At 38.4% G+C, this 14,024-nt stretch overlaps 1 protein-coding gene across 3 annotated transcripts in view; it reads left to right on the top strand.

Moving 5' to 3' along the window:
• Window positions 1-14,024, top strand: part of bbs9 (Bardet-Biedl syndrome 9) — a 114,258-nt gene that overhangs the window by 25,630 nt on the left and 74,604 nt on the right. For 2 of the 3 annotated variants that reach the window (XM_048152795.1, XM_048152797.1), the window contains exons 14-18: window positions 1,794-1,898; window positions 8,872-8,886; window positions 9,209-9,349; window positions 10,931-11,026; window positions 12,569-12,741. In XM_048152795.1, coding sequence (XP_048008752.1) covers window positions 1,794-1,898; window positions 8,872-8,886; window positions 9,209-9,349; window positions 10,931-11,026; window positions 12,569-12,741 — 530 coding nt within the window. The remainder of the gene's footprint in view (window positions 1-1,793; window positions 1,899-8,871; window positions 8,887-9,208; window positions 9,350-10,930; window positions 11,027-12,568; window positions 12,742-14,024) is intronic. The other variant, XM_048152796.1, reaches the window with a different exon arrangement.

Consider the following 14,024-nt stretch of genomic DNA (forward strand, 5'->3'; position numbering starts at 1 on the left):
GGGGCGTACATATTAATGATCCCGACTGTTACGTAACAGTCGGTGTTATGTTGAGATTCGCCTGTTCTTCGGAGGTCTTTTAAACAAATGAGATTTATATAAGAAGGAGGAAACAATGGAGTTTGAGACTCACTGTATGTCATTTCCATGTACTGAACTCTTGTTATTCAACTATGCCAAGGTAAATTCAATTTATGATTCTAGGGCACCTTTATAGTGTGCATTCAGGAACAAACCATCTTCCCAAACTTATAATGAGACATGCTTATAACCCGATTAGAAGTAATAGTTTAGACATTTGAAAATTAAGGAATTAGTACAGCCATAAATATTAGTTTTGTAATTTTACAATTGTACTGTGAAATAAATAAATAAATAAATAAATACATTAATAATAATAATAATTATTATTATTATTATTATATTTTTCTCAAATAAAAATGTTTTTTATTTTACATTGAAATGTTACAATAGTAATATTTTTTATTTTTTGTTTTGTTTAATATTTTTAGTATTTTAGTATTATGTAGTATTATACTAAATTATTATTTAGTATAATTTATTATTATTATTATTATTATTAATATTTTATATTACGGAGTCAAGTCAAGTCATCTTCATTTAGCGCTTTTCACAATACATATTGTTTCAAAGCAGCTTCACAGTGACAATAGGAAAATTCCTATCGAGCTAAAGTTGAATCACTTTCGTTGTAAAAATTGTTAATTTTTACTTTAGGGGCCGCATAAATGACACCTTTCCTACTGAAAACCGAATACCTTTAATGCATTCTTGCCGTTCATTTACGTGTTTAGTCTATAGGTTTGCGTGTTTGAGTGTGTATGTGCGCAGAAGCTTGGTCTTTTTTTAAAAAAAGTGATATTTGCCAAATTACTTTACTGGTCTGCATAATACAGAAAAATGAGTTGTGTCCGCAGGTTATAATCATAAAATCTTTGGCCAAATTGTGCAGCCCTACAAAAAAAAGCACATCAGAATTCTTAAAATCCACTGAGCCTTATTATTATTTTTCTTAAATGCTTTTTTATTTTACATTAAAGTACTACAATAGTGATATTCTTTATTTTTTTGTTTATTGTTTTGTTTAATATTTTTAGTATCTTAGTATTATGTAGTATAGTTATATTATAATAATAATAATAATAATAATAATAATAATTATTATTATTATTATTATTATTATTATTATTTTATAGTACCTGGAGCTTTTTTTGTAATTGCAATATCAATTTTTATCAGAAAAACACAGTCAGATCCCCCCCCCCCCCAACTTGTGTAGCCATTATTTAAAAAATATATTAAAAAAAAGAATAAAATTATAAATATAAAAATTTCAAAAAAGTAAAGCCTCCAAAAGGCTGTGGATTACAGTCATTCTATCAGAACTATAGTCAGAACTATATTCTATATAAAAACATTATTAAAATGAGATGATTCTCATGTGTAAGGTGAAATTGTGCATTTAACCCCAAAATCAAAAGTACAAATTGAAAAATCTAAAGTATGTAAAATTAATATATTTTATTATAATTCATATATTGTAGGGTCATTAATATTGTTTGCAATGTGAGATTGTCATGACACTGCCCTTTGATTCAGGAGTGAAGTAACCCAATAATCAGAATAATCCGTTCTTCTTCCAGTTCATTCACCCGACAGAAGACTGTTTACAGTGTTGCATTGGTTTGAAGTAACATGGACGTCAGTGTTTATGCTGCAGAACACATGATGGCATTCCTCCTGAACTCGGTGTGTTTGATGTTGTTTGACAGGCAGTGGCTGTGAGTCAGTGGTGAGGTTCTCTGCGTTTCTGAACGGCCTCTATCCTCCGGCGGATATGAGCGGAGACATCGCTGTGTCCTACAGCTCGGCTACAGGTACGGCTCCTCACGACACTCCCACGCTCTGTTTGTCTGACTCCGTCTCCAAGCTCTGGAACACATTAGCCTCTTTCCTCACTTCTTTAAGCCCTTTTACTCATTTCAAGATGTCTGGATGATTGCCAATGCAGAAAAAGCAGCAGAAAGACTGCGTTTGTGCTGCCGTTTCTCTTGGATGGTGTCTGTGTTGGCAGAGACTGCTGGAAAACTTCCTGAAAATATCCGGGAGTTTCCCTTTTCTTTGGCTCTCTTTTTCTCTCTGTCCTTTTGAAAATAGTGAGTCTGTTTAACACATTAGATCGCAGGTAGGACTACACACACACACACACACACACACACACTCTCACAGACTCACAAGCACACACACACTAACACGCGCACACATCCTACAGTGGATACGGAAAGTATTCAGGCCCCTTTAAATTTTTCACTCTTTGTTATATTGCAGCCATTTGCTAAAATAATTTTTTTCCTCATTAATGTACACACAGCACCCCATATTGACAGAAAAACACAGAATTGTTGACATTTTTGCAGATTTATTAAAAAAGATAAACTGAAATATCACATGGTCCTAAGTATTCAGACCCTTTGCTCAGTATTTAGTAGAAGCACCCTTTTGATCTAATACAGCCATGAGTCTTTTTGGGAAAGATGCAACAAGTTTTTCACACCTGGATTTGGGGATCCTCTGCCATTCCTCCTTGCAGATCCTCTCCAGTTCTGTCAGGTTGGATGGTAAACGTAGGTGGACAGCCATTTTTAGGTCTCTCCAGAGATGCTCAATTGGGTTTAAGTCAGGGCTCTGGCTGGGCCATTCAAGAACAGTCACGGAGTTGTTGTGAAGCCACTCCTTCATTATTTTAGCTGTGTGCTTAGGGTCATTGTCTTGTTGGAAGGTAAACCTTCGGCCCAGTCTGAGGTCCTGAGCACTCTGGAGAAGGTTTTCGTCCAGGATATCCCTGTACCTGGCCGCATTCATCTTTCCCTCGATTGCAACCAGTCGTCCTGTTCCTGAAAAACACCCCCACAGCATAATGCTGCCACCACCATGCTTCACTGTTGGGACTGTATTGGACAGGTGATGAGCAGTGCCTGGTTTTCTCCACACATACCGCTTAGAATTAAGGCCAAAAAGTTCTATCTTGGTCTCATCAGACCAGAGAATCTTATTTCTCACCATCCTGGAGTCCTTCAGGGGGGCTTTCATGTGTCTTGCACTGAGGAGAGGCTTCCGTCGGGCCACTCTGCCATAAAGCCCCGACTGGTGGAGGGCTGCAGTGATGGTTGACTTTCTACAACTTTCTCCCATCTCCCGACTGCATCTCTGGAGCTCAGCCACAGTGATCTTTGGGTTCTTCTTTACCTCTCTCACCAAGGCTCTTCTCCCCCGATAGCTCAGTTTGGCCGGATGGCCAGCTCTAGGAAGGGTTCTGGTCGACCCAAACGTCTTCCATTTAAGGATTATGGAGGCCACTGTGCTCTTAGGAACCTTAAGTGCAGCAGAAATGTTTTTGTAACCTTGGCCAGATCTGTGCCTTGCCACAATTCTGTCTCTGAGCTCTTCAGGCAGTTCCTTTGACCTCATGATTCTCATTTGCTCTGACATGCACTGTGAGCTATAAGGTCTTATATAGACAGGTGTGTGGCTTTCCTCATCAAGTCCAATCAGTATAATCAAACACAGCTGGACTCAAATGAAGGTGTAGAACCATCTCAAGGGTGATCAGAAGAAATGGACAGCAGCTGAGTTAAATATATGAGTGTCACAGCAAAGGGTCTGAATACTTAGGACCATGTGATATTTCAGTTTTTCTTTTTTAATAAATCTGCAAAAATGTCAACAATTCTGTGTTTTTCTGTCAATATGGGGTGCTGTGTGTACATTAATGAGGGAAAAAAATGAACTTAAATGATTTTAGCAAATGGCTGCAATATAACAAAGAGTGAAAAATTTAAGGGGGTCTGAATACTTTCCGTACCCACTGTAAATGAGGGCATACCATAGAGTTCTATTGTTTTTATATGAAGCAAATTATAATGACCAAACCTTAACAACAAGGTGTGTGTGTGTGTGTGTGTGTGTGTGTGTGTGTGTGTGTGTGTGTGTGTATAAAACTGATGATAATTTGGAACCAAAAATTATTCAGACACTTTGACCATTTATTGAGCCAATGAGTTATTATCAAATCCGGCCCCTGATCAGCACTGAAGCCCAGAATCCTCTGGGTTTTGTATGATATTTGTGATTGTAACGTAAGTGTTTGTGCATGCAGACGTGTGTGTGTGTGTGTGTGTGTGTGTATTCAGACACTTTGAGATCTCTGAGATCTTGTCATATTTTATTACCATTTTTTAAACTATAGTGAATAAACTGAATTAATGAATGAAATGTTCAAGGTGTCTGAAAAAATTTTGGTTTGACTGTGTGTGTGTGTATATATATATATATATATATATGTGTGTGTGTGTATGTGTGTATACATAACCCTAACCCTATATAAAAAAAAATATATATATATATACACACACACACACTGGTGACATTTGACTCTTGAGTTGGGGGGGGGGGCAAGAAAAAAAATCAAGTCTTTTTGTTTCTGCATCAGCAAGTTATTCACAGAAATTTAACGCAAGCGAGATGAAGTTTGATTGTTACTTGTTTATTTATTCATTTATTTAATAATTTACTTCTTTGAATCATTGTCCATCATTTTGCGAGCAACTGGCGATAAAGAAAATGCCATGTCGCAATATTGAAAATATTTCCATTTTAAACCATGAAGGCGAGCCAGTGGATATCACACTAACAGTGTGCACACTCAAATTATTCACTAAAAAAAACTGAAAGTAAAAGCTGGTCGAGCTTTTGGCATGCTGCATTAACAGCACATATTCTCTTAGAGACGATGAGAGATGAATCTAATTTATTTTCTTAACATTTCTCTTGTGGCCCATAGTGAGAATAAAACAAGTATTTTTCATGAATCGAGAAGAATTTTGTGTTAAACAAGTTTTTTAAATGAGGAGTAACTGATCTTTTATTATCCTCACTTACAGCGCGTTGGTTATGCTGTGATGCGCTATGATATTGTGGGGCAAATTAATTGCAATATTACTTTAACAATAAAAGAAGCATAATAATAATTTAATAGCCCTGCTTTAATACGCCACTGTGAAGGGCTAGACTGCGTTCATCAGGCATGGCGTTAAGCGATTAACTGTTTTATCCAAATCCACATGCATGGACCTGCACTGTTCAGTGTTCAGAATGCAATGTCCGAGTCTCAGCTGGCTCATGGTGTTTCTCGTGTTTTCAGTCAGCGCAACCAAGAAAACATTCTTTCACACGATGCGGTGTTCATCGGCACAGTCAAGAATATCTTAAAGAGGTTTCCAATGTTTACTAGACTGTTGACTAGCTTTGCCTCTCTGAACACTGGCCGCCTGCAGCCGAATTTTTGTGACCACGGACGGTGCGTGTACAACAGAGCATGTGCGAGTGAATTGAGCTCTTGTAAAGTCCACTAGATGCTCAGGCGTCGAACGAGTATCGAGTATCTCGGAAAGGCTCGTGCACGAGACGGAGTGGGACGAGGAAAATGAAGAATATCTGGGCCTTAACCGCTCCAGATTGTAGTGGAGCTGACGGCTCACATCGGATAAAAATATGGGGGGGCTTCATATATATGGGCGACATTATTTTATTATTATTATTTTTTTTTTTTTGATGTAGGACTTGTTCTGCTAACAGATTATTCACTTTGACTTGATAGATTGACTAAGCACAATTAAATATGTGAATAAGTAAAAATGTGAATATATATTTTTAATTTTAACTGAGGTCCTTGAGTTATGATCACCACAATGCATCTTTTTGTTTGTGGATAACCATTTGTTGAGTCAATGAGTTATTATCAAATCCGGCCCCTGATCAGCACTGAAGCCCAGAATCCTCTGGGTTTTGTATGATGTTTGTGATTGTAACGTAAGTGTTTGTGCATGCAGATGTGTGTGTGTGTGTGTGTGTGTGTGTGTGTATGGAGCAGTGGGGCGGTGCTGCAGTGGAGATGCTTGTGCGGACTGGGAAGAATTTGTGTGTGTGTGTGTGTGTGTGTCGTCCAGGCCTGTAATTACTGCCTAATCACTTGCTCCTTCCACACCTCAAAACACACTCAGATTAGTTGTGTGCAGCACTTTGAAGCTTTCATGTTCAGATTCAGACCTTCACTGACAGTAAACGCATCTTCCCAGAATGGTCTAATTGCACTCGAAGCACACTGAGGTTATGTTCAGAACAGGGTACTACCATACTGATCTGTTGCCATCCACCAGAAGTGATGTCATCCAGAACTACTTATTGCCTTGTATGTTTGATTGGACTGCCAACCTGAAGGCTTTTAACAAAGGAATAATAATACATGTATTTCTGAGATAACTGGATGTGACACACTGAATTAAACATGATCACGTGACAGCGATGTAGCAAACTGCACTGGATCATGAGTGTTTCTTGCTGTATTTACTGTACTGTACTCTACGCAGTATTCAAGTCTGACTGCCAGCGCTGCGTCTCTTATTCTGATCATTTCCGAATATTGCCAGCTAGGGATGTGCGATAGTGACATAAAATGATATCTCAATATTTTGATTTTGTGGATAATGATAATAATGAGTGTGTTTTTGTGCTGGTTTAGGTCTGTCGTGGACCGCCGACTCATGAAGCTCTTCATGTTCTTCATATTCTGTGTGGTGGTTCATTCACAGCAGTGACAGAAATACACAATATTTGTCCCTTAAACTGATTTCCAGGGGATTTTTAATAACCTTATTAGATATATGCATCATGTTGGTGTTAATGAAATTAACAACAGGTGCACTAGATGGGCAACAGTGAGACGACCCCCAAAACAGGACTGGTTTTACAGGTGGAGGCCACTGGCATTTTTTTATCCGCCAATTTTTATACAAGTTTTGGGATATCACATAAAAACCCTGGATGGAAATGCCAAAATGTGCATAAATTCTAATAATGTGCTTAAAAAAACTTATGGGCTCAATTGAGGCTGATAATTTTTTCATCCGATAAGAAGACACGCACATAAACTACGATGGAAACACCTTTCCACAAATGTTTTATGCCATATTCCAGTTTTGTGCACAAGTTAAATTCACCACTTTTGAAGGAAACATCACTACTGGGAGATGTGGAGCTTTAAGTAGAGCTGCAGGGATCCTGTGACCTCCAGAAAGATTCCTGCAGAATCACTGAATTGTTTTTTAATTGATGTATTTTTTAACTACCAATGAGAGTGTGTTGCTCTCAGCTCAGTTTTATGATGTTTAAACCCATTCTGAAGATTTAAATGTGGCTTAGATGGAGCAGTGTTTGTGTAGGAGCTGCAGGAATAGCTCTGGAGAACATGAGGAATGCGGAGCGTGTTTTTGGGAGTGTGGTTTAGATGACTGATGCAGCCGCTGCTGAAAGTGTCTTTTCTGGGCAGTAATGGCTGTTCCTGTCTTAAAGTAAACAGAGCCGTTGCTGCTGACACGGACGATGAGGTGAGCTGGTCAGGGTTAGTCAGTTTACACAGAGATGACTTGAGCTTTGCGCAAACGGAGCGGGAACTGCGAGGCGAGACTGATGCCAGATTTAGACCTGCGAGCAGAGGTGTATCTCCAACACTTCCAGCTCACAGGTCCGATTTCATACAGTGTGCTGCCGGTCAGTGCAACAGCTACCACGGGTTTCAGTAAAAGCTTTTTGGATGAATCTCAGGAAAACTGGTCCAGGTCACATTTCAGTCTAAAATCTGAGAGTGTCTATTTACACTAAGTGCAGATAGCATCCCTTGTTGGCAAACACTATTTACACTAGCTCCGCCCACCAGTGCCTGGAATTCAGTGTCTTCAGTGATGCAGCAGTAGCGAATGAGGCTCGCTGACCTGACTTTTAACCTGATCGACGCGGGTTTGAATCCTCCTTTTGCTAAGCTAGCATTTATTTTCAATAAAAATGAAAATAATGTTCTAAAAGTGGAAATTAACTGCAAACAAGTGTTAATAATAATATTAAAAGTGTTGATTGGGTAGGGTTAGGGGAAGGAGTAGGGAGGGTTTTTATTCCTCCAATAAGGCAGCATCCATTTAATAATTTTAATAAATATAATCATTTACACTCTATGATATTATTGCATTCTGATAATGTACAAAAATACTGAGTTGCAAATAATATCCGCCAATATAAAGTATATATAGCATCTAATTACTGTTTACTCTTATTGCAAAGAAAGAACTGCTACTTTTACATGGTGTAAATCAAATATTGCTAAGAAAATGCTGCTGTTTTCACTGTTAGCCACTGACAAAAAATTAAATATATTTCTGAAGGATCATGTGACACTGAAGACTGGAGTAATGATGCTGAAAATTCAGAATTGATCACTGGATATAAATTACACTTTACAGTATATTCACATAGAAAACAGATATTTTACATTGAAATAATATTTCACTATTTTTACTCTATTTTGATACAATAAATGCAGCTTTGGTGGGCAGAAGAAATAGTTTCAGCAACATTAGAAAATCTTAATTCTTTAAAATCATTCCTTATGACCAGTAGTGTATCTCTTTTGATCCATTTTTAGTACTGTAATACTAGAATACATTTTTCTTTTTAGCTTTTTAAAATTTAATGCTACCATAACGTAGAAATACTTAGCAATGTAAACGGTTTATGCATATGTTCTTCTTATGGCTGTATTTGGTTGTGAATGCATTCATCTGGCGAGCGTGACTTTGAAAGTTTATAGCTGATAGCTTTATGACATTTCTGTATGAGTTGTTTTTCCTGTACTGCAGTCACACCTGCGGACTCATCTGTATCCGTCTGATCCGTGTGTGAGTGTGTAATCAGATATTAAGTGTCGTGTTCTTCTTCTTTCTTGCTGCCGCACATGCATTTCAGAGCTCAACCCCGCAGGTGAGTGTTTTTATGTCATCAGAAATAACTGCATATGTGCAGCTGTAAACAATTTAATATGCAATAACACACACAGATTCATCCTCTACTCCTCAAACACTGATCCTGTGTGTGTGAACAGTACAGTATGCTCCAGCATCGCTCATCTTATGTTCTGTTCTTCAAACTCACACCGTCTCATCCCAATAGAACAGAAACACTGAGTGCTATAAATGTTGATAATTTAGGGTGAAATGAATGAAGATGTATTTGAGTGGGTCTTAAATGAGTGGTGTACATCTGAAGAGTTCACATGTCTGTGTGTTTGTGTTGACTCTGTCAGGAATCCCTCGAGTGTCTCAGTGTAGATTCGTCCTGCCTCTCCGGTTAGTGTGCTGCCCGTCCTCAGCGATCAAGAATGGCAAGTACAAGATCACCATGGACACCAACAAACCTCCCGTCAACCTCAGTGACGTTTTCCCAGGTACCGCACCAAACACATATCACATAATTCCATTTTAGTCCAGCCTTCTCTGGAAATTATAAGTGAATCATTCAAAAATACACTACATCGCCACAGGATTTCTTGCCGAAAAGTCAGCCATAACCTGTACTTCCATTACCAAAACTACTATTAAATTAAAATGAGTATAGTAGTCATGGGTTGAATCTGGCCAAATACTGAGTTTGTGCTACACCAGCATACATCGGGCCTCTCTTCAGCAAACACACATGAGGATTTTTGGGTAAATTATGAGATATTTCATGTGTGTAGTGAAAGGCTGTGAGCTGTGAGCCTCAAACTAAAGGAATCCATTATCAGTGTATTTGTTCACAATTTTAAATGTAAATAAATAACTTTATGTTGTAAGATTTAGTCAAATATAGCTAAATAATAATTATTAATAGATTACTAATTGCATTTAAACAACATTCGCCCATTTAACACTTGATCAGCTATTTCTGCATTCTGCTTATTACAGCTTTTATTCTTAAGAATAAAATTGACTATCATTTCCTTTTTATTGTTTAACTTAAGAATAAACTTAAAAAGTTCCAAAAACATTTCTTAAGAAAGTTCTTATATTTCTTTTCTTCTTAAACTTCTTTCAGTTTATTGACAAGGCAACATTTCTAATGTTCCTTTAGTTTAAGTTTTTCAACTAATATTTATTTCAGCTTTATTTTAGTTGACAGAAATGATTTTAATAGTTTCTGATCATAACTCTGCTCATTGCACGAGAAACACGGAGTGCAGATGAATGTAACAAACCACTCCATCTCAAGACAGGCTCTTAAAAAAATATATTTAAAAATTGCTGCAGGTTAGTGACAACATATTTTAAATGCACCAAATTTTTAAAGAGAATATATAGGATCAAAATTCCCACATTTCCCTGGCGCTGCTGAGCAGTGGAGTCAGTGCTGTTATCAGGGTGAGGACAGGCATTCTGTCTGAGATAATATGAGGCCTGAGCTGCGGTCAGATAAGGAAGAATCCGCTGTGCTCCGGCGTCCTGCGTGCTGATAAGAGCCTATCTCTGTCTGACATCCGTTCAGCCACTCTGCATGACAATCACAAGCCATCAGGAGGGACAGAGACACACATCAACATGTGCCTTTGTTCAGAGCGAGAGGTTGTCCTTTGTGGATACGCACTTCCACTAGCACAGTGTCATGGCTTATGAAGGTTGTTCAGTACACTGGTATGAGACACTCATGAGATCACACATTATTACTAGGTTATAAGGCTGTCAGGTGATCCGTTTACTTAATTTATGTTCCTATAATATTTATTTTCCTTTAAAAACCCTCTGCCCTACAGCAGTCCGTCAAACGTATATATATCCCGAAAATACCAGTACAGTTTTACAGTTCTTGGTACCATAGCAAAAACATTTGGAAGTGTTTTTTGTTCGTTTTTTTAACTAACAAACAATAAAAACAATGAATTGATCATTACTGCTACTGTGTGTCTGTCTTTCTCAGACAAAGACGGAAAGAAATGTAGAAATGTGCTGTATGTTACATTACTGTTTACTGAACTGCTGTTTCTGGGTTTCAGACTTCTCTGAGAAGTCAGAGAATAACGACAGCAGTGCTTTGGGCTTCCAGCTCATCACAGGCTCCAGGGTCATTGTCCTTGCCTCCAAAACCTCCCGTGAGTCCACACACACACACACACACACACACACACACACACACACACACACACACACACACACACACACACACACACACACACACACACACACACACACACACATATCCTTGTTTATACTACTTTGTGGGGTCCAAATGACCCCACTAGAATAGTAAGATGAGGAATTCAGTTGGACCCCACAACATCTTAGACAACATCTTAAAAATCATATATAAGAATGTTTGACAAAATCTTAAAAGTCACTATAGTATGACCCTTCCCTACACTAAACCTAAACCTACCTGTCACAGAAACCTAACATAATTTTAACATTCTATATATATATATATATAGGCCATTGTAAATTGAGTCAACATTTAGTCTCATATAAAAGAGATTTTATCCTTGTTGGGTCCAAGTAAAGTCACAGTTTCCGTATCTTTCGTACTTTGTGGGGTCTTCTGCCCAATCTATACCAGTGACAGTGCTTTTCTCGTTTTCTGAAAGTCTACATTTTCAAGCTCCTCCTAGACTGTTCATTTAAAATTCACCATCCAACATTTGACCTTCACCAAATTTGATCATCTTGGATTATCTTCAGACCATTGAGAACAAACGCTTTGTAATTGAGATTCTTGTATAATGCATCAAAAATCGACAATGCTAGTGTCAAACAGGAAGTGATGTATCTTCTCAATGCTCTATTGAAACAAAACTTGAGCTGTGTCCAGAATTGAATACTTCCCTACTATATATTGTGTGAAAAACAGTACGCCAAAAGAGTAGTATGTCCAAATACATAGTATTCATAAAGCAGTAGGTGAAAAGTCCCTGGATGATTGAGATTGTGAAGTGCGCATCTGATGGACACTTTACTATCCCATGAGGCCACGGGAGAGGATTTATGAATGGCAATGAAGCGACTCGACTGACGCTCAAATTCAGATGTAGTACCTACTCAGACAGTATCCAGTACTATAGAGACCAGTCTTCTCCATTCCCTCAATTCCCCCTGAATAAAATAATGTTTCAGGTTGAATATCCTTGTAACTCAGAAAGAGATTTTATGAAATTCATATTATAAATATGAGTGCATATTACGAAAGTAAAGCTGGATTTACAAATCAGTATAGAGAAATCAAAGCTCCTCCTCTAGTCTCGACTGAAAGTGTTTGTAGTTATCTGAAAGTCTCCTGTAGAATGCTGAGCGAACATGCGGTAAATCAGTGTAAACTGGTCCTGGGAATGGAAGAATGGGGTACAATATTAGAGCCACCAGTATTTCCACAACAAAGAGGTCAGTCAAATCCTGTAATGAAAGTCTTGTTGTGGTGCCAGTGTGGATCCACATCTCGCTCTCTCTCTCTTTCTTCTGTCTGTCTTTCATGAACGCACACAAACGCACACTTTCACACAAACCCCCCCTCACACACGCTTCACTGACGCTCACATCCATCATGCGAGGAAGCCTGTGATCTGTTTCAGGTTGTCATGAGCTAATTACAGGTGCGGGAGACGGAAGGCTGATAGCGCTGCTCCGTGTGTGTTGACTCTCCGCAGAGCGTTACAGGATCCAGAGCGAGAGCTTTGAGGACATGTGGCTGGTGGCCAAGGAGCTGGTGCAGCGCTTCGACCGGCACTTCGCCTCCCTCGGAGTCAAAGACTTTCGAAACAGCTTCACTGGACCGGTTCCACTGCCGGAGTACTTTGAGACCGTGGACCACCACTTTGAGGTGCCATGTTTACCACGCTGTCGCGAAACAGATTCTTGGCTCCCTATTAGGGCTGCACGATTTATCGCAATTTTATTGCAGGCGATATGGCAAAGGCTACGATTATTTAATGCGCAGCTTGTCAGAGCTTTACAACTCTGTGATCAGTAGTAAATGCTTCTCCATCTGAAAGCCAGAGGGCGCTCTAGCGCAGAAACTCAAAATAGGCCCTGCTGCAGAAGAAGATAACACGCGTCTTATCGCTGTAGCTGAATAAACAGAAGATTGAAACGTTTTGATTGATTAAACATGACTAATAAACACACGACTGCATTATTCTGTGTAAGAAGACACATCATCTCACAGAAGCATGCTCAACTGTCGTTATGAAGTGAGTTTGGAGTAAAAACATGTTATTAAATGTTGTCTTTTGTTGGACAAGATGTCTTCTCATGTCTGGAAAGATGTCTGACGCCTGTTGCTTTTTCAAATGTACATTATAAGCGATTCAAACTCGCAGTGCTTTCAGATGGATCAGCCTTTGGAGCCATACTTCATTGACAAACTGCGCATAAAAAAAATAATAGCAGCTTTGCGATTTCATTATCGCACTAAGTGCGATTTCAATGGTTTTTTTCTAATCGTCCTATTAATCGTGCAGCCCTACTCCCTATACATTATAGTTACTGTTGGGCGGAAACCTTGTATATCCATATTTCGTCTTTATTTTTTCTTGATAAATTCTATTGATCACCCTTTACATCTGTCTGTGGGTTTTGCAAATATCTAACCAGTAAAAGTATTATTGTGACTGAACCTCGTAACTCCATTGGATCCTCAAACTGTCAGTCAAATATCATAACTCCGCCCACCTCTATCTAAGTGCTGCACACAGTTTGGAGCATCTCTGCTTGTTTGCAATGCAATCGTGAATAAAGAACTGTTTCTCTGAAGAAGGACAGCATTTTCTTTACTCAAGAAACACTATATATATATATATATAGGCTGATGTTTTATGTGTTTGAGGAGTGGAGAAGAGCGTTTTAGTCTATTATTTTTTGTCAAGTCACAGCCGATACTGTCTTAAACAGCCTGTGTGAAGCACTTCATCTCTAATAACATCAGATTTTGGCCAAATGACAGAAAACTGAGCACCCACATATAGATACAGTAAACTTTATAAGCTGTAAGTTGATGAAAATGTAATGCTGAAATTACTGCCTGAGATGCAGCCGTTATAATGACACTTGTTACTCCATTTGAGCTTGATTTTGGTAAAATATTAATATAATGACACGTGCATG

This window comes from Megalobrama amblycephala, linkage group LG13 (genome assembly GCF_018812025.1).
Source record: "Megalobrama amblycephala isolate DHTTF-2021 linkage group LG13, ASM1881202v1, whole genome shotgun sequence".
In the NCBI taxonomy this organism is placed as follows: Eukaryota; Metazoa; Chordata; class Actinopteri; order Cypriniformes; family Xenocyprididae; genus Megalobrama; species Megalobrama amblycephala.